The sequence below is a fragment of the Larus michahellis genome, chromosome 7, assembly GCF_964199755.1.
Source record: "Larus michahellis chromosome 7, bLarMic1.1, whole genome shotgun sequence".
NCBI lineage: Eukaryota > Metazoa > Chordata > Aves > Charadriiformes > Laridae > Larus > Larus michahellis.
Window position 1 is genome coordinate 49,431,242 of NC_133902.1, and position 17,897 is coordinate 49,449,138.

At 47.8% G+C, this 17,897-nt stretch overlaps 1 protein-coding gene and 1 long non-coding RNA gene across 2 annotated transcripts in view; one reads left to right on the forward strand and one right to left on the reverse strand.

The window, feature by feature from the left end:
• Positions 1 to 2,836: 2,836 nt before the first annotated feature.
• Positions 2,837 to 12,668, forward strand: LOC141746728 (uncharacterized). The gene is made up of 2 exons (XR_012588472.1): positions 2,837 to 2,993; positions 8,327 to 12,668. It is a non-coding gene; the product is annotated as an uncharacterized LOC141746728 (long non-coding RNA).
• Positions 12,669 to 16,008: 3,340 nt separating this feature from the next.
• The window catches only part of ITGB5 (integrin subunit beta 5), a 62,991-nt gene continuing 61,102 nt past the window's right edge, over positions 16,009 to 17,897 (reverse strand). The window contains exons 14-15 of the mRNA XM_074594565.1: positions 17,182 to 17,348; positions 16,009 to 16,595 (exon numbers count right to left, since the gene is read on the reverse strand). Of these exons, the coding sequence (XP_074450666.1) occupies positions 16,500 to 16,595; positions 17,182 to 17,348 (263 nt within the window). The 3' untranslated portion in view covers positions 16,009 to 16,499. The remainder of the gene's footprint in view (positions 16,596 to 17,181; positions 17,349 to 17,897) is intronic.

Genomic DNA, 17,897 nt, shown 5'->3' on the forward strand with positions numbered 1-17,897 from the left:
GCAGAAAATTACTTTTTCCACCAGAGGGAGCCGAGAGTCTATTTTTCAGGATAGTCGACGCCCTAACTCTTCTACAGCTGATAGTTTCCAATGATGATATCGACTCTAGATATACTGAGGATGAAAATCTGTCTGGATTTCAAGAAGTCACACCCTTGCTGATGCCCTTGTTTAGAACGGTGGAGTTTACCAGAGAGCTGCCTCAGGCTGGAGTTCAGCATTGTATGTTGTTGTAGGCTCACTGTTAGAGCGCAAGCAGGATTTTGTGAGTTTAGTGTTTTCCACTACCTACGCCGAACTGCATTAAGCGGGTGGCTGACATCTATGCAGCTAAAGCCCGGAGCCAGTTTAGCAGGCCCCTAGCTGAAAAAATAGCAACTGGATTTGGAGAGATTGATGTGATCTAATACTCAGTCGCTTTTAGAGGATATTTGCAATTCATTTTCTTTATAAAACAAGTTCTGAGGAACAGATCAATGGGAAAACTTCATTTCACAGTTCTTGATTGTGCACTGGGTAAATCATCCAGAAAGAGCTGTATTTTGGCGCTTCATTTGACAGCAATGTCCTAAACATTCCAATTAGTAAAACAAAAACATGTTCCCTCCTATATGCATTCTTCTGTCAGAATGATTATAGTAAACAAGCGTGTGCAGTTTCTTTGAGGCACCTGGAAGTGATTAAAAATCCATTTCAAATTAAGAACAAATGTTAATTTCCCTGCTTGCCCCCACTGCTCACATTCATCGCATAGTTCTGCTGTTGGTCCCAACTGTTCCGAACATGGGAACTAGGTCACAATTTACAAAACTCATTTGCATCATAATACATGAATCTGGAAGTCTTGCAGTTCACTCTCTGATCTAATTGAGTCTGGGGTAGAGGCATAAGGCTATGCTTAAATTTCTGAGTTATCGCATGATTTATATTATCTGGCAAGTAGGCATTTATATGGAATTGTGATCCTTAATCCACTCTGGAGTATGGTTTATAACGGAATGAAAGGATATCACGCTTTTTCATCGTGAAATAAGAGTGTGATCAAGCATTGTCAGTGCTTGCAAGCAGAAAGAGGGCTGACTTGCTGCTGTTTCTGAGCAAGTCGTAGTGGGGACTGCGTGAGACACCAGCACCAGCCAGAACCATTAAGGAATTGTTACGTAGCTTTTGATATTTGTATATAAAGTTCACTCTGTCTCACTGAGGCTGTGGCAACCTCTGCTTAGCACAAGGAGTGCTGCGTCAAGAGAACTCAGCCTGGGCACTTTAATCGGTATAATCTGTACATAAGTACAGTGCTTTACTCGGACTTAAAATTCTTGCAAAACCTTGATAAACCCAGTACTGAATTAAAAGCAGCCAAGTTAACATTTTCGTCCATAAAAAAAAATTATTTGTTTGTCACAGTATCAGCATTGCTTTATTAATTGACAGGTCATAATATAGTTTCCAAAGCCTATTTCATGAAAATTTATTTAAGATGTAATCCCAGAAAAATAACTGAATCGCTTCCCTGTGAGTTTATTTGGAAGGCCTGTTGCTGTGGATTTTTTTAGCAAGTGACACAAACATTGTGTGTAGGGAACGGGACCAAAGGAATGCAAAACACCCAGAGGAAGTTTGTTTCCAGATCTGAGTTTTGGAGGTCACTGACTCGGGGAAATAGTCTGTTTTGGGAGACTTGTAACTGGACTGCGGGCTAGACGGGCTGGATGTTTTGTTTGTTTGTAATCACCCGGTTGGTTCTTGGCCGGTGTGTGCCACAGTGACAAGGAGAGCTCCATGTCGGAACGCTACAGCACGTGAAAACTCAGCCTGGTGCCTGCTCCCGCTTCGGGCTTTCCTCAAGCCCTTTTGGCAGGCGTGTGCAGGCTGGGAGCGGTGACCCTGCCTGCGTGTCTGGGTTGACTTTGTCGTTCGTCTTGGTTCTCTGTTTCTGCATGACTTCTGTCCTCCTCTGAACTTTTTCTCTTAAGTTGATGCTGTCCACAGTCAGGCTGGGAAAATGCAGGGCCGTAGGTAGAGGCTGGCCAGTACGGAGAAGAGGAGGAAGCCCAAGCAAGGCTGTCACTGCGAAGTTCTTGCTTGCAGCATGGTCTCCTGAGCAGAAGTGTGATGGTACGTCATAGGTTGTGTCTAGGCCAAATAGGCGCTGCAAGCGCTAAGCTAGCAGAGTCACTTTTGGTCTGTTCCTGAACAACTAACAGTAGCTGTACAAAAGATACTTTCACAAACAGGACTATTTAGACGGGGAAATTCTGCAGCGTTCCCTTGTGACTGATCATTTCTGCTTTGCTGAGAGGGAGCAGCCATAAAGGCGACCAGGTTGTAAGGGGGGAAAATATTGCATAGAAGGCGGCCTCTGCTCAAACACTGACAGAGAAACTGCCTGCCAGCCTGGGAACCAGGCCTGGGAACCACAAGCATCCTTGAGGAGCGCAGCTGGCATCTTTGAAGTGCAGCTGGGTGCCGAGAAACCAGACACAGCCCTAGATAACATTGATAAGTGCAAAACCAAGGAACTGTAACAGCATGTTATCATCTGGAAAGGTGGAAAGAAAAGTCTGGAAAAGGGGGAAAACATCCTGAGAAAGTAAGCAGTGATAACTGCTACCGGCAGTTCTCACTGACAGAACAGAAAAACAGTCTGGAAATACAAAAATCAGTCTGAGAGAACAGAAAACATCATCTTTTATTGGCTGTGCCAGGTGAAAAACAGAAACTAGCAGCATCTATTGGCTGCTTCGGGTGGTGGTGTCCTACACCCCTTTATGTCCCTACGATATAAAAAGGACTTACTTTTTACTTAAAATGGACCTTCTTTCCTGCACACAACCCCCTTTTCCCTGCAAAATTTCCTGGGCAGAGAAGACCATCGCTGGGGACGCCGGGCTGACCCCAGGCTCCGTGAGGTAGATCGTCGCCCAAGTGAGACCTCGTCTGCTGTCGAGTGGCCCCACTGCTGGGATTGGTTTGATGAGCACTCGCTACCGGTAATATTTTTGTGTATATATATATATAGGCAGGCATATAAGTAATTACTGGTAAGTATATCTGCTGCTTTACTAGTGGTAATTCTATAGTAACTTGTAATATTGAAACGTAGACTTGCTACTCATATTGATTGTGCTGCTGTGGAAATATAGGTTTGTCTTCTGGTAGTAATTTGTAGTAACTTGTTTTATATCTATACTACTATAGATATTTGCTGATTTTAACTATACTTGCCTTGATAGTAGTAAAATGATAAGTAAGTAAGAAGTAAGTAAGTGAGAAGAAGGTAATACATCCTCCGCGTCCTGCAAACCCGCGGCTGTGATCTTTGCACACCTGCAGGCTGGGTAACCCCTCCGGGTCGTGGCATTAGTTGGTGTCAGAAGCAGAGTTCTGTGATAGACGCAGGTCATGGATGCTTGGGAGAAAGCAGTAGAGGAGCAGAGAAAATGGCAAGAGGCTAAGGGGTGGAAAACCCCTCGGTGGGACAGGGATTGGGTGTCTGAGAACTGGTTGAACTGGGAAATGCTGCGAGCAGAGTTTCATAAGTGGCAGGACAGTCACAAATGCAAAGCAGAGGACGGAAAGGGGGCCTTCATCGGGCTTCTCACGGAGGCGCTGGCGGCCGCGGGCGCTTTGTTTAACGCTGCTGGGCAGGAACTGGAAGCTTTGCAGCGAGCTAAGGACGCAGAGGCAGGGGCAGTTGGCTTTGAATCCCACAGTTTTGTTACAAACCAATTACTTCGACAATTAGAAACAAACCTCAGTCCTCTGGCTGTAGGACAGCTAGAGCAGGAGCCTCCGTGCCTGGTGTCAGAGAGTGAGATCATTGAAAAGATAGACGTACTGAAAATAGGTAACGAGGAGGAGGGCTTTGATTCTGGCAGTGGGTCTTCCACCCCCACCTTGTTACCCAAGCATCGCCCAGATAACACAGTCTCCTTGTACCCTGGCATTAAAACTTTCCCGGTACAACTCCCGGCTCCTGCCGGAGAGGAGGGTACTCCCCCGCTGCCCGGGGTCATGGTGACCGCTACAAATTTTAACGCAGAACAGCTAAGGCAGCTGTCCTTGCAGTACAGCAAAAAGCCCCAGGAGGACTGGATGGGCTGGGTGGCGCGGTGCTACCAGCTGGGAGCCGGAACCGTGATCCTTACTCAGACTGAGGCGGGACGAATATTCCTGGGAGGAAGAATATTTCTCCTAAACCCTGATGCAGAGGCCGGAGTGAATACCTTCTCCCTGTTAGCTTCGATAATACATGCTGTTAGAAAGATGCCGGGACCGTGGGGATATCTCCCTCCCCCTCCCTGGAGCACTCCTGTTGGGTTTTCTCGCTGGACGATGAGACTGGCTGCTCGGGATGTCCTTAAGGGACAAGGGGCGATACCGCAGGACATGATGGCTATGCCAGCAACAGCAGCAGGGAAACTAAAACTCTTGCAAAATGCAGCACCCGGAGGGCCAAAGAACCTGGCCTTAATGTTACACCATGAAACCTGGGACTGGAATACCATAATGGCCCAAGGGCTGCAAAATTGGACAGCCCTTCTGGGGAGGCAAAGAGGATGGGGAAGCGTCCCTGAAAAGGTAGGGCCTAAGAGGGAAGGTCAGGTCAGGGTCATCCAGACGCCAAAGGGAGGTCAGAGGAATAAGAATAAGGGACAAAATGCTGAAATTAATCAATCCCCCACAAAACGACCCCGTGACAAACAGGAGCGTGATCTGGAACACAGGCGCTTATGTGATCTCCTGCGAGGAATAGGGTTCACAGCAGGCCAGGTAGAGGGGATGCCCATGTTCGTCTTGCAGAGACTGTGGGACAACCGCGATGGGGGCAGCACCAGCAGCCCAGGGGCAGGGAAGGGGCCAGGGGGCGTTAGTCCCTCTGCCTCCCCCGTCCGCAACAGCCCCCTCCTGTCCTCTCCCCCAAGCCCGCTCCCTGAAAGCAACTAGAAGAGCTCCCAATGTTGGCCCAGGGAGACACAACCCCTCCCAGGTGGCCAGAATGTTTGGAACGAATATTAACACCCTTGTATACCATTAATAGTGAATGGCAAATACTCCGTCTCTTTTCTTTTGGGTACAAGAGTCTCAATATCAACGATTAAAGCTGAGGATGCCCTTAGGTTAATTCAGAAATCTCAAGAAAGGATTTCTATAGTAGTGATTACCAGGAAAAGATGAGAGCTCCCCATGGTCAGGATAAAATTGGCTTTGCCTGGTGGAAGGACACTGAGACCCACGGTGGCAGTAGTACTTTTAAGTATTTTGAGAATGCATGTATTAAAATCCCAGACTATTAATACTTCATTAGGCTCTCAAACCTTCAGACCCAGAACTCTGTAATTTCTATTTAAATAGCTGCTGGGGAGGCTATTGCTTTTCTGTTAGGGACAGCACTCAAGTTACCTAAAAGTCCCTTCACCCACGTATGCCAGTACTGTATTAGCCCGGGAGCCTCATGAGGCATAACTGCTCTCATCCAGGATTTAGGACAATGGGGTATTATTCAGAGAATATAGCCATATATTCACCATATAACTCCCCCGTATGGCCTGTCCATACGTCTAACAGCACCTGGTGTTTGATGATAGACTGTTGTAAATTAAGTGAAAATACTGGACCCTTACATGCTGCTCTCCCCTCTATTACAAATGTTATTTTTTTCTATAGAGCAAGCAGCCCAGCCTTGGATGGCTGCCGTGGATATAAAAAAATATGTTTTCAGCAGTCCCTTTGCAGTCTGAGGATTGAGGAGATTCGCTTTTACCTGGGGCAGAATATGGCTTGCTTTTACCCCATTACCCCAAGGGTTCAAAAATAGCCCTACGTTGCCACACCAGGCTTTAGCTGGAGAATCAGAACCAGTCCCACAGGATCATGGGGTGACAGTATACCAATACAGAGATGACATCTTAAATGGAGGTGATTCGCAGGGGTGATTCCCCCAGTATGGTCCAAATGATGTGTGATTGCTCTGGGAACTGTAGGACTCTGGCAAGCACATTTTCCAGAGTTAGGTATAATGGTTTGACCCTTACATGGTCTGTTAAAGAGCCGTGCTACCTGGGCATGGGCAGTTACTCATGAAACAGCATTTCATTTATTAATGTACGGTGTTTCAGAATTTCAGGCTGTGGGCCCCACAATACCAAGAGCCCGCATATAGCACGTTGTCACAGATGGAGTGATGCGCTTCACTTGTAAGAGAGAAGCAGCAATATATTTATTGATATAAAACAGCTATTTACCAAAGGTTGATAGTAAATGCGACAGAGGTTTAGCAAGATTCTGTGGCAAGGCACACCTGGTTTTTTACTGCATAGAGGACAGCATCAGACAGAACTGTCAGGGAGAGTCACGAGGTTCAGAGGGGACCCCCTTGATTCCTAAACTCCTTCTCAGAGAGGAGTCTAGGTGCGGCTGGATCCAATCCTAGTCCCAGATTTGGTCAACAGTTTATGTCTAAAGGATTATATGTGCGCAATCACTCTGAAGTATAATTTTAGCGAAGCTTTGAAGTTTAGCATCCTATTAGTCACTTACCACGGACCCAGTGTGGCAAGGAATCTCTCAACCTCGAGGAGTAACCTTGAGAGGCATCCTTACCCAAGGGGCGATGCTGGCGTGCAGCCCGCTGTCATTCAGGAGAGTTCAAAGGGCTTTCGGGCTGCTATTTATAGAGGTAAGATGATTGACTTGTAGTCATATTTGCATATCACCTACAGTACTAATGGTGCGGTTAGGTATGCGTATCGATCAAGTTACCCCTTGGCTATCGTGTTTTTACCTGTTACCCCCAAATCCCCTTTGAGCCAGACCATGACTAGATGTACCCATTACGGCCACCACGGGTGGTTATCACTTGAGCAGGATTATGGGAGATAAAGGTGAGGTTGGGGCGGGGGGAGCACACCCTCACAGGCTCTACAATCAACCCTCTCCCTTACTACAGTGCAACTCCGCCACCTTGCCTGCTCTCCCTGAACAGCCCGTAGCCCTCCATCCCAGCATTCCAATCGCGGGACTCATTCCACCAAGTCTGACTAACACCAACGATATTGTAGTTCTGGGGACTGACCAACACTTCCAGTTCATCGTGTTTGTTTCTCATACTGTGTGCGTTGGTGTGCAAGCATTTCAGATGTGCTCCTGAGCCCTCTGTGATCCCTGGAGCAGCATAAATGTTCCCACTGGCATCATCACCCTCAGGTGATGCTGTGCCAACCCTTGGCTTACCTTCAGCTCTCCTGTTGGTATCCCCTTCCCCCGTCGATTCTAGTTTAAAGGCCTCTCAATCAATCCTGACAGCTTATGACCAAAGATGCATTTTCCCCATGGGGACAGGTGGATCCCATCAGGCCCCAGCATACCTTGTGCCTTGAATACTCTTCTATGATTATAAACCCCAAAGTTTTGTTGGAGGCACCAGTCCTGGGGCCAGGTATTGATATCTTGGGCTTGCCTGTTTCTTCCAAAGTCTCTCCCATTACTGGGAGGATCAAGGAAACCACTTCCCATGCTCCTGAGATTTTTAAGCATTCTTCCTAGGGCCCTGAAATCTGTTTTGATTCACCTTAGACTTTTTGTTGCAGTATCATTGGTACCCAAATGAAAGAGCAGGAGCGGATGATGGTCTGGAGGCTGTACTAAACTCTTCAGTTGTCTGGTGGCATCCCTGATTCTGGCCCCAGGGAGGCAGCAAACTTCCCTGAAAAGAGGGCCTCATCAGCTCAGCGCAGGAGGGAGTCACTGATGACCACATCTTGCTGTTATCTTCTTGATGCTGGTCTTGATGCAGGTCTTGTTGTGAGGGGTTAGTCAATTGACCTTGGCGAGAGTGCTTGTTTCTGTCTCATTGTGTGCTTTGTCTACCATACCCAGGGCCTCGTACCTATTCTGTACGGGTATCTGAGAGGGTAAGGAGGGGTTTCTCTTAACAGCTCCATGCAGTAACCTTCTTCCACCCCTCCCTATCCCTTGTTGTTGTGGGTTGACCCTGGCTGGATGCCAGGTGCCCACCAAATCTGCTCTGTCACTCCCCTTCCTCTGTGGGACAGGGGAGAGAAAAAATACAACAACATCCACCAATTACATCACAGGCAAAACAGATTTGATGTGGGTGAAAAAAATTAATATTTAATTTGTTACCAACCAAATCAGAATAGAATAATGAGAAGTAAAACCAAATCTTAAAAACACCTTTCCCATATCCTTCCCTTCTTCCTCGGCTTAAATTTACTCCTGAATTTTCTACCTCCTCCCCACAGAGGGACTGGGAATGGGGATTGCAGTCAGTTCATCACGCGTTTCTGTTGCTTTTCCTCAGGGGAAGGACTCATCACACACGGGAGACAGTTCTCCACAAACTACTCCATCGTGGGTCCCTTCCATGGGGTGCAGTCCTTCAGGAACAAGCTGCTTCAGCACGTGCTTTCCATGGGGTCCCAACCTACTTTGGGCATCCACCTGCTCCACCCATAACCTCCATGGGCTGCAGGGGAACAGGCTGCCTCACCATGGTCTTCACTATGAGCTGCATGAGAATCTCTCACTGTGATGAGCTTCTCACAGAAGCCACCGCTATAGCCCCCCCGCTACCAAAACCTTGCCAAGCAAACCCAATACACTCTTAATGCTGCCTTTCTCCTGGTACAAAACAAATCCCGGGCCTACTTCCATAGTGGCCACACTGAGCTGGCTTCCGTGCATCAGACATGGCAGAGTACAGCTCCATTGGTTCTACTTGTCGGACTCTTGGATGTTCCTCAGTCTGCTCACCTCCTCCTGTAGCTTGGCCACCATGCAGAGCAGGTCATCTACCTGGTCACACCTCCCACAGGCTTGCTTGCTGTCACCCTCCATCTCCAGGAATATTATTTTAGCTTGTTTAACCAGTTCCCCTCAGTCGCTGGGGGAACAGCCCCTGTTCAGCCATAGTCTCGCCTTGTCCTCGTATGTCCCTCACCTCTGCTGACTGCTCTGCTGCTGGTGCTCCTCACACTGCTCTGCCATCTGTTGCACGCTCAGTGCAATCCAGGAGATGATGATGCACAGAGCACATGGAGGGGATCGAGGGGACACCTGGGCTGATGGGGGGGAACTGACAGTACAATATGCAAAGGCAAGGGGCTGCTGAGCTCAGTGCTGATGCAATATATATATATAATGATTGGAAAAATAAAAGCTGGAAAATTAAAGGAAGGTGCTTGATCACCAGGGTGACGAGCACCTCATTTCTAAGTGATGGAGACCCAAATTACCTAATATCCAAAAGGAATGAAGCAATTTTGGTTTTTTTTCAGGTCACCCTAACTGCAACATCAGCAACTGGAAACTCAGATTATTCTTCCTGGATTTTGGTCATCGTACTGATTTGGCAAGGTGGCATGAAATGAAATGATGTCATGAGCACTTTTCTTTCTTATAATTGTTATATTATATACACAATGATTGGATCATATCTAGTAATTACGCTATTGCTTGTCCCCTTATCTCAAGGGTGGAATAGCAATCACATCATTCAATTTATGAATACAATTTCTCAAGCAGTCAACAAATTATATTATTGGTATTGCTTACACCACCCTCCATTATTACATGCCATATTTTTTTGTTGTTAGCAGAACCTGTCTCTGAAGCACCTTATCACCAATCAAATTTGGCATGCTTACTCCCCGATACACCAAATTATCAGCAATAGCCTTTCAAAACACATTTATATGATAAGGCTCCATGGTGCATTACGATGCTCCAGGACACAAATTCAATTTGGGTGGGGAAGACAAGCAATTGTAATTACACTTTTTACTACAGTCACACCCAAGCATGATTTCAATGTCAGTGTGACAGAACACAAGCTTGTACTGACCCTGGAAACCTCATGGACCTGAAATAATGGAACAGCAATTAAAACCAAAGGGGTTTTTAATGGACTCTGGCATTTTACATGGAACATTAATAGCACGAATTGTCAAAGATACCGTAATCTCACCGGTCCTAATTCTACATGCTGTTGTCTACAGAGTAATGGTTGGCTTAGTACTAACGATAATTGGGACATATGTGGCCCAAGCAACATAGCTGGCTGTATAGATTGTAACCCCTTTTGGACACTCCAATCGATGTGCTTAATGAAATGGAATTGTTTTTCTAATTCATTCTGTAAACATGGCAATGATTCCGGGTGAAGCTGGTGGCCTCCATTTTAACACCTGGATGGTTCTGGCTTTGCGGCACTAACGCCTCTAAGAGTCTACCACTGCAGCAGACAGGCACTTGTACCACAGCACGTCTTGCTCCTTAGGCATTTCAGCCTTACGATTTGATGTTTAACTTTCAACACAACCATTACCTGTAGGTAATCAGGAGAGAGTGTCTAAGTCCACTGTAACAAAACCATCTAAGCTTCCTAAGTTTGTACATGCGCTGTTTCCAAACTGTGGTGTCACTGAATTAGAACAAGCTGTTGTTAATGTTCTGCTACAAGTGAAATTACTCAAAATGCTACTATGGGTGCTCTAAAGAACCTACAGACAGAGATTAACTCTCTCTCTCAGTTGGCTACTGTTGCAGGTGAAATATTGAGAGAAATCATCATTGTGGGGTTAACTAAAAGAGTTTTATTAACAATCAAATGACAACCACTTGGTAATTAATCGATGACTGAATGAAAATCAAATAGTAATCAAATGGTGATTAAGCCATAATGGAATGTTAATTAAGCAGTGATTTAACAATGATCTGACAATGATTTAATAGGTGATTTAAATGATAATTAAGATGGTGATTAGATTATGATTTAGACAGCGGTCAAACACTCTAGTACTTCCTATACTTCTAATAATTAAGTTATAGCTGGATATATAAACGTCACTAGCATACAATATACCCTTAGGCCTAATGTAAAATGTCACTTACCTCGTTATAGACATCGGATGCCAGGCGAGGGGTCTCTCAGCCTGGAGGAATAACTTTGAGAGGTGTCTGTGCTCCAGGGGAGATCCCCTCCCTGCAGGCTGCTGCTGTGCAGGGGAGCTCAATGCCGTTGGGGGCTACAGATACCTATAGCATAAAGTGACCGACTCATCGTCACCCCCCGCCTTGGTGTATGTGCAGGTGTGAAGCTGTAGCAGTTTTAGTTTTGCCTAGTCCCAGCTCAGGCTGGTACTGTTAGTCCAGATAGAACGTGGCCTAGACTCCTTAGTCCACATTCGCTGGGCCTTGGATTATCTGTTAGGCTCCTGAAGGCGTATTTGTGTTTTAATGAATAGTACCTGTTGCTTCTACACTAACAAAGTCAAACAAATCGAATATGAAGGGAATGTTATTCAGCAACACATCAACCGAATAGCCCAAGAGCAGCCCCGGCCCCGGCCCAGGGCCGGCCATGGCCATCGTCTTGACTGCCGAACCCCAGAGCATGGGCATGGGGCATCTCAGTGACATTAGCTCTCGTCCTAGCTGTAGGATTTGTGATTTCCTGTGGTGTGTCTCATATCAAAGCACTGTCTGTATCACTTTTATCCAAACCGGTACCATACACTCATGCCTCAACCAACAAACCCTCTCAGAAGTTGCAACAACATTGGGCCCGACATGGCCACGAGTCTCCTCCGCCTCACGCATTAGGAGGCAAGAGAGACGCACCAGGCGGGGTGTAGTCTCACTCCTAGTGACCCATCGGTGGTTGTACGCCAAGGGGTGGAGTGACGGAGCGGCCATAAAAGCAGCCTGGTTGTACGGGGGAAAATATTGCGCAGAAGATGTCTGCTCAAATACTGACAGAGAAAATGCTGGCCAGACTGTGAAGCAGAAGCATCCCTGGGGAGTGCAGCTGGCACCTCTGAAGTGCAGATGGGTACTGAAAAGCCAGAGACCTCCAGAGGTACCTTCGATGAAAACTGCAAAAACAAGAAACTGTAGCAGCACGTTATCGTCTGGAAAAGTGAAAAAAAGTCTGGAAAAGGTGGAAAACATCCTGAGAAAGTAAGTGGTGGTAACTGCCATTGGCTATTCTAACTGATGGAACAGAAAAACAGTCTGGAAATACAAAACTTGGTCTGAGAGAACAGAAAACGTCATCTATTATTGGCTGTGCCAGCTGAAAAACAGACATTCACAGCACCTATTGGCAGCTCCGGGTGGTGGTATCCTTCAACCTGTTATGTCTCTGTGATATAAAAAGGACGTACTTTTTACCCAAAATGAAGCCTCTTTCTCTGAGAAGTGCCTGTGCAGGGACACCTTTTCCCCGCAACATTTCCTTGGCAGAGTGGACCCTTGCTGGGGACACCTGGCTGACTCCAGGCTCCGTGACGCGGATTATCATCCAAGTGAGACTTTGTCTGATTTGCCCCACTTCTGGGATGGGTTTGATGAACACTTGGCACTGGTAACATTAAATATACGTGTGTGTGTATATATATATAGGCACGCTTATAAGTAATTATTGATAAATGTATTTGCTGCTTTATGAGTCATAATTCTGCAGTAGCTTACAGTATTGAAATATAGACTTGCCCCTAATATTGATTGTGCTCCTGTTCGAACTTATATTTGCTTTCTGGTAATAATCTGTAGTATAGATATACTAATCCTAAGTGTACTTGCCTTGATAGTGGTGACCTGTAGTAAAATGCAATAAAGTAATTTAGGAAATTAATCCTCTATGTTCTTGTGCATGACAAAGTTCTGAGAACCCACAGTTGCAACCTTTGCTCACCCGCAGGCCAGGTAACCCTTCTGGGTCATGAGAGCCAAATGGAGACGTCTCTGTTGGGCTGCCTCCAGTGGACACCAGCACTAACTAGTGGGCACGGAGAAAGGGATAGGATGAAATAAACCCCTGTGTCTCTGTCGTATTGTATTGGTTTGACTTTTTGCAGGCTGATAGCGAAGAGGAGGCAGAGGAACAACAGTTCATTCCAGTGCAATATGTGTTCAGAAGTGGAGATGATGCTGGGATATAAGGGCCCGGAGATGCTGCCGGGCTGCAGGTGTCATCCATTATCTCCCCTTGGTATTTCCCGCCCAGCATCTTAGTGACTCTCTCCTCGATACATTAGCTCCTTCGCTTTCCATGTGGCTGGAGAAACACACAGTTAAACAGGTTCAAGAGTGTGGGGCATTCATCTTCCAGAGCTTGGGCTTAGCTTCCAGCTACTTGAGCACCTCCTCACTCCGCCATAAAGGGCAAAGAGGATGCACAGCGGGCATGCCTCACTCGGGCTTGTGTTGGAGCAAAGGGTTACGGTGCATCTCCACAATTAACAAAGCACATAATGCTGTCATCGGCCTTGACTTTTCCCAAGGCATGATGCAATCCTCTTTTCCCCGGCAGCAGAAGGAAAAGGTGCTGGTGAGCCCCAGGCCCAGTGGCCGTGCAGCAGCAGCCTCCAGCTGTGGCTGGGGGGGAAAAACAGGAGGGGCTGATGTTGCAATGGCATCCGGATTCCAGCTTGGCCAGACAAGCGCTGATATTTTTCCATCACATGTGACCCGTTGGTGCCTTCTGCTGTAGTTTTCATTCAGGAATGCTAGCTGTGGTCAGGCTGCCTGTATTTACAGACACAAATAAACTGCTGCTGACTGAAATACACCATTCCCATGACTGTGCTTGGCACTAAGGTTGCCCGGGTAAAGGCAGATCTGCTTACACAGTAAGGCAAAGCTTCTTGCTCTTAGCATCACTTCCTCCTTTTTTTTTTTTTTTTTTTTGATGCAACCTTGTGGAGAAGCTAAGTAAGGTGGGGGGGGGTGGGTTTGCTCTGCACTACCTGGCCCAGCACTGTAAGCAGCAGGATGCTCTTTGCTGACAGCAATCAATCAACCCTATTTTTTTCCTTCTTTTTGCTATGCTGCCTTGGGAGGCTGGCCTGTGGCACCCTTCCCTCACCCACTCGCTCCCCGCGTTGCTCCCTAGCTACTCCACAGACCAGTTTGCTTTACAACTGGGTCTCCCCTTGCCGGGGGGGAGGGCACTTTGCAGTCCTGTCCCCAGCCTCTTGCTTGCATCCCTCTGCACTCTCCCAACCCCAACCGTCCCTTCGCGGTGAGTCAAACTTCAGCTCCCTAAATTTTCCGGTCTCTCAGCTCTAACCCAGCCTGCTGGGAAATGCCATGGTGTAAAGGTAATCTGCAAGGGAAAGGGTGGCAGCGGGGCACTGCCTGTGCCTTCCCTTTCGGAGCAGGGAAGAAGGAAGAAAGGAAGAAAGCAAAGGGGTTGGGTTTGTTTTTAAAACCCTTTGGTCCCTTGCAAATGGACCACAGCAGAGCTGTATTCCCAGTGTTTGCTGCTTTGGGTGGCAAAGCTGGTTTAAAACATTCCTGCCCTTCCTTTCCCTCCACTTTCCTTCCTGCTCCCCCTTTCCGTGCCTGGGGCAGCACGGCTTGCGTGAGAGAGTCACATGAACCAAGCCAAAACTAGCTCTGTCTACTTGCGATGATTACTTTTTGACTGTTTTCTATTTTTCCTTTTGTGATAGTGATGTCTTGCCAGCCTGGCACCAGGCAGTGGGGAGGGTCATGAAAACTGAATTTTGCCCACGGATGCTCCATCCCAGGCGGCAGCATTAGTCCCAGGTATTCAATACGCAACATCTCAAGCCTGCAAATTTCAGCCGGGGCTTCAAGATTGTGTAGGAAATGTGGAACTCTGAAGAGCTGCCCCTCTGCAGTGCTCAGGCCTGTCCCTGTCGCTTGTGGGGCTGTGGGGAGGCGGAAGCGCAGCCCCCAGCCCACACAGGGGTGGGTTACACGAAGGCAGAACCGGCATTTAGCCAGACTCTGCCCTTGCACTTGTTTTCAGGAGGGATGCACCCTCCTCCCCTGGTAGGGCAGATTTGGTGGAATCGAGCAGGAAGACAGGGCATGGATTTCATTTATTTGGAGTTTTGGTCCTCCGCCCACCCTGATCAGTGCCAACGCTGCCAATGTGCCACTTGCTGCACTCTGAAAAAAATCCCCATTTCGAGCCATTTTTAGCGTGGTCTGCTGCATTTCTTCAGTGCTGCTGGTAGGAGGAGCAGGGACCATAAAGTTCTTGAAGGAGAGCTGTTTATACTGCACAAGTAAGAGCTTCTGTTTATAGAGGCAAAACCAAATAATAATAATAAAAAAAAAAAAAATCCGGAAGGATGGGCCCATGGCCCTTTTCCAATGAGAAGAGCAAGTCAAAACAATGAACACCATTTGTTTTTGCTTTTCCCTGGCAAGCTTCCTTCAGCTGACTATTGCATGGTCTGTTCAGGCTGAGGAGACAAGAAAAGAAAGAAAAAAGAAAAAAAAAAAGAAAAGAAAAAAAAAAAGCAGGCAGTAGCAATTGCTCCGTCTTCTCCGTCCTGCCGGCAGCTGCAGCCCGTGTGGGTTTAAAGCTGCAGCTGCCGGAGGGGTAACCCAAACCCCAGCTCCAGAGGAAAACAGATGGGGCTGGGGGAGCAGTTCGGGGCGGGGGAAACAAACCCAAAGCAAAATGTGTGTTGTGAAGCAACAGCACTGGGTTCTATCCATCTGCCTTTCCAGCCACAAGCCTCCGGGCTCCCCTGCTTTTCCAGCCGGGCTCTGCTGCACCCCACAGCTCTCGTCTTCTGGTAAAAAGTCAGAGGTCTGGGGGAGCTGCTGTGTGCTCCCAGCTGTCCTCTGGCAGGCACCCAGGCTGGATGCCTACTTGCACACCTCAAGGAATGGGTGTTTAATTTAGTTTCCTCAGATTGAACTCCCATTTCCCCTGGGCTCCCACCAGTTTCCCGTCTGTTTAACTCTGCCGGCATGGAGCAGGAGCTCCTTGTGGCACTTCCCGCCTTGGGTCAACACCAGGGTATTAAATCAACATACCTTCTGCGGCAGTCACTGCGGCTCCAGCTCCTATTTTTATAGCCAGGCTTTGACCGATAAGGCTCTATTAATAAATCAATCACGCAGCACCACTTGTGCTTGCAGAAGCAGGTCCCAGTTCGGTCTGTCAGTGGGGGGCTCTGCAAGGCAACAATGAACTCTACTCACAGCATCATATATGCACAATACTTTTATTTTGTTTTTTTTATATAAAAAAAAATTCCTAAAGACTGCAGAACTCTTGTATCCTAATTTCTTACACAAATGCTCCCAACACCCTCTTCTTTTTAAGCTAATTCCCCCCTAACATCTTGCAATGGCGTGGGTTCCCCTGATTGTGACCTAGTCACCCTTTCTAACGGGATATGTCTAAAGCTGCAATATGGCACTTGGTTGACGTAGTTGGCAGGTTTAATATATCCAGAAAGCTGGGGTATGGAGTCGCACACGGCTCGGAGTCCATCAGCACAGGCGGGGAGCCTGCCTTCGCGTCCGTGCCTTCAGAATGAACCAGACTTTTCTCCTTACTGTGCAAATAACAGGCTTTGGTCATCGACCAGTCCTGTCGTAAGGGATTCTCGCCCCTGAAGAGGATCCCATCTTCACGTGGGGAAGCAGCACATACAGTCAAGCAATTGTCCACAGCAGTCCCAGGTGCCGAGACCCCATCAGTCAACTGTACCGTTGTAAGACCTGTTGAGCTTGTTGAACGTGAACTCTACATTATGTGTGGAAATAGGCTTTCGGTAGAGAGGATTGGATGCCTTTGGAGAAATGAGCGGACAAAAAAAGAACAAAGGTGAGAAACAAAATCCATGACATGGTAAAAATGTGTACAATCCCCCCTTCCTGTGCCAATTAATTTGGACATAGCGCTGCACGTAGCTTTGACTGAAATGTGCTTTCAGATCCAAAAGCAATGTTGTTTGTCCATCAGACCCACCTTCCGTCCTGTCTGCAGGCACAGGCGATGCCCTCAAATGCTGGGCAACCCCACCTGACCAGGAAGCTGCCCAGAAGGGCTTCCTCACAGACCTGACCAACCTGGCTGCTGCCACAGTCGGAGCTTGGTCTCTGCTCCCCTGACTCCTTCAGCCCTCCAGCACTGCTGGAAAATGCAGGATGAAACCAAAGGCTGGCCATAATTTCGCAGAATATTTGTAATTTGCCAAGGGGAAGGCCGGTACAATGTGCAGGATCCTGAAGCCCAGCTACGTGGCACCACAAGGCATAGGCATTCCTCATGCCTGCCACCCTTCTCCATCGCTGCAGAGCTGTCTGCTGCTGGTGCATCCTGACAGACCCCCTGCCCCCCGTGTACCCCAGCAGCACCCCTGCCCCAGGGCTCACCATTTCATATCTGGCCCGGGAGCGTTCGCTCTGGAACCGGTCGAACTCCCGTCTGTCGTGAATGGTGACGAGCAGCTTCCAGAGCGCCAGCAGGATGATGCCGATCAGGACCACGGTGCCGATCACTGCCAGCACGATCGTCACAGCACTGGGGGCTGAGCTGCACGCTGGTAATGAGGGGCAGAAGGTAATTAGCTCTGGTGTGAGCGTATCCCCGATCGGGATAGCGGGATGTAACGACCTGGACCGCAGCCACTGAGCAAGTGACCTCAGGGCAGCACTAGCAGCGGTGGCTAAATTAAAAAAAGCAACAGTCCTCTCTGAAACCAAAGGGATTTTCTTTTTTTTTTATTAGATAAATTCCTGGCTAGAGGCAGGTCAAAGGCACAGCTCTCATGGACGTCACTGGGGATGGGATGTCACATAGCGCTTCGGGGGAAGAGCAGTGCTGCAGTGCCACTGCCCAACGGTGACGCCTGGTTTTAATGCCGGGTGACCCATGTGGGACACGGAGGGTTAAGGTGCCTCTGGCAAAAGCCAGATCAGCTTCTGGCCCACATGGAGGCAGGTGATCACTAGGCACTTTAAATAAATACATTAACTGTCAGCTAATCAACTGGTCTTTCAATTACGCGCAAGCCACAGCACAAATAAAATAAAACGTGCGGTATCTCAGTCTTTTCCATACTGGCCTGTGCCTCAGAGGACCAGAGCAG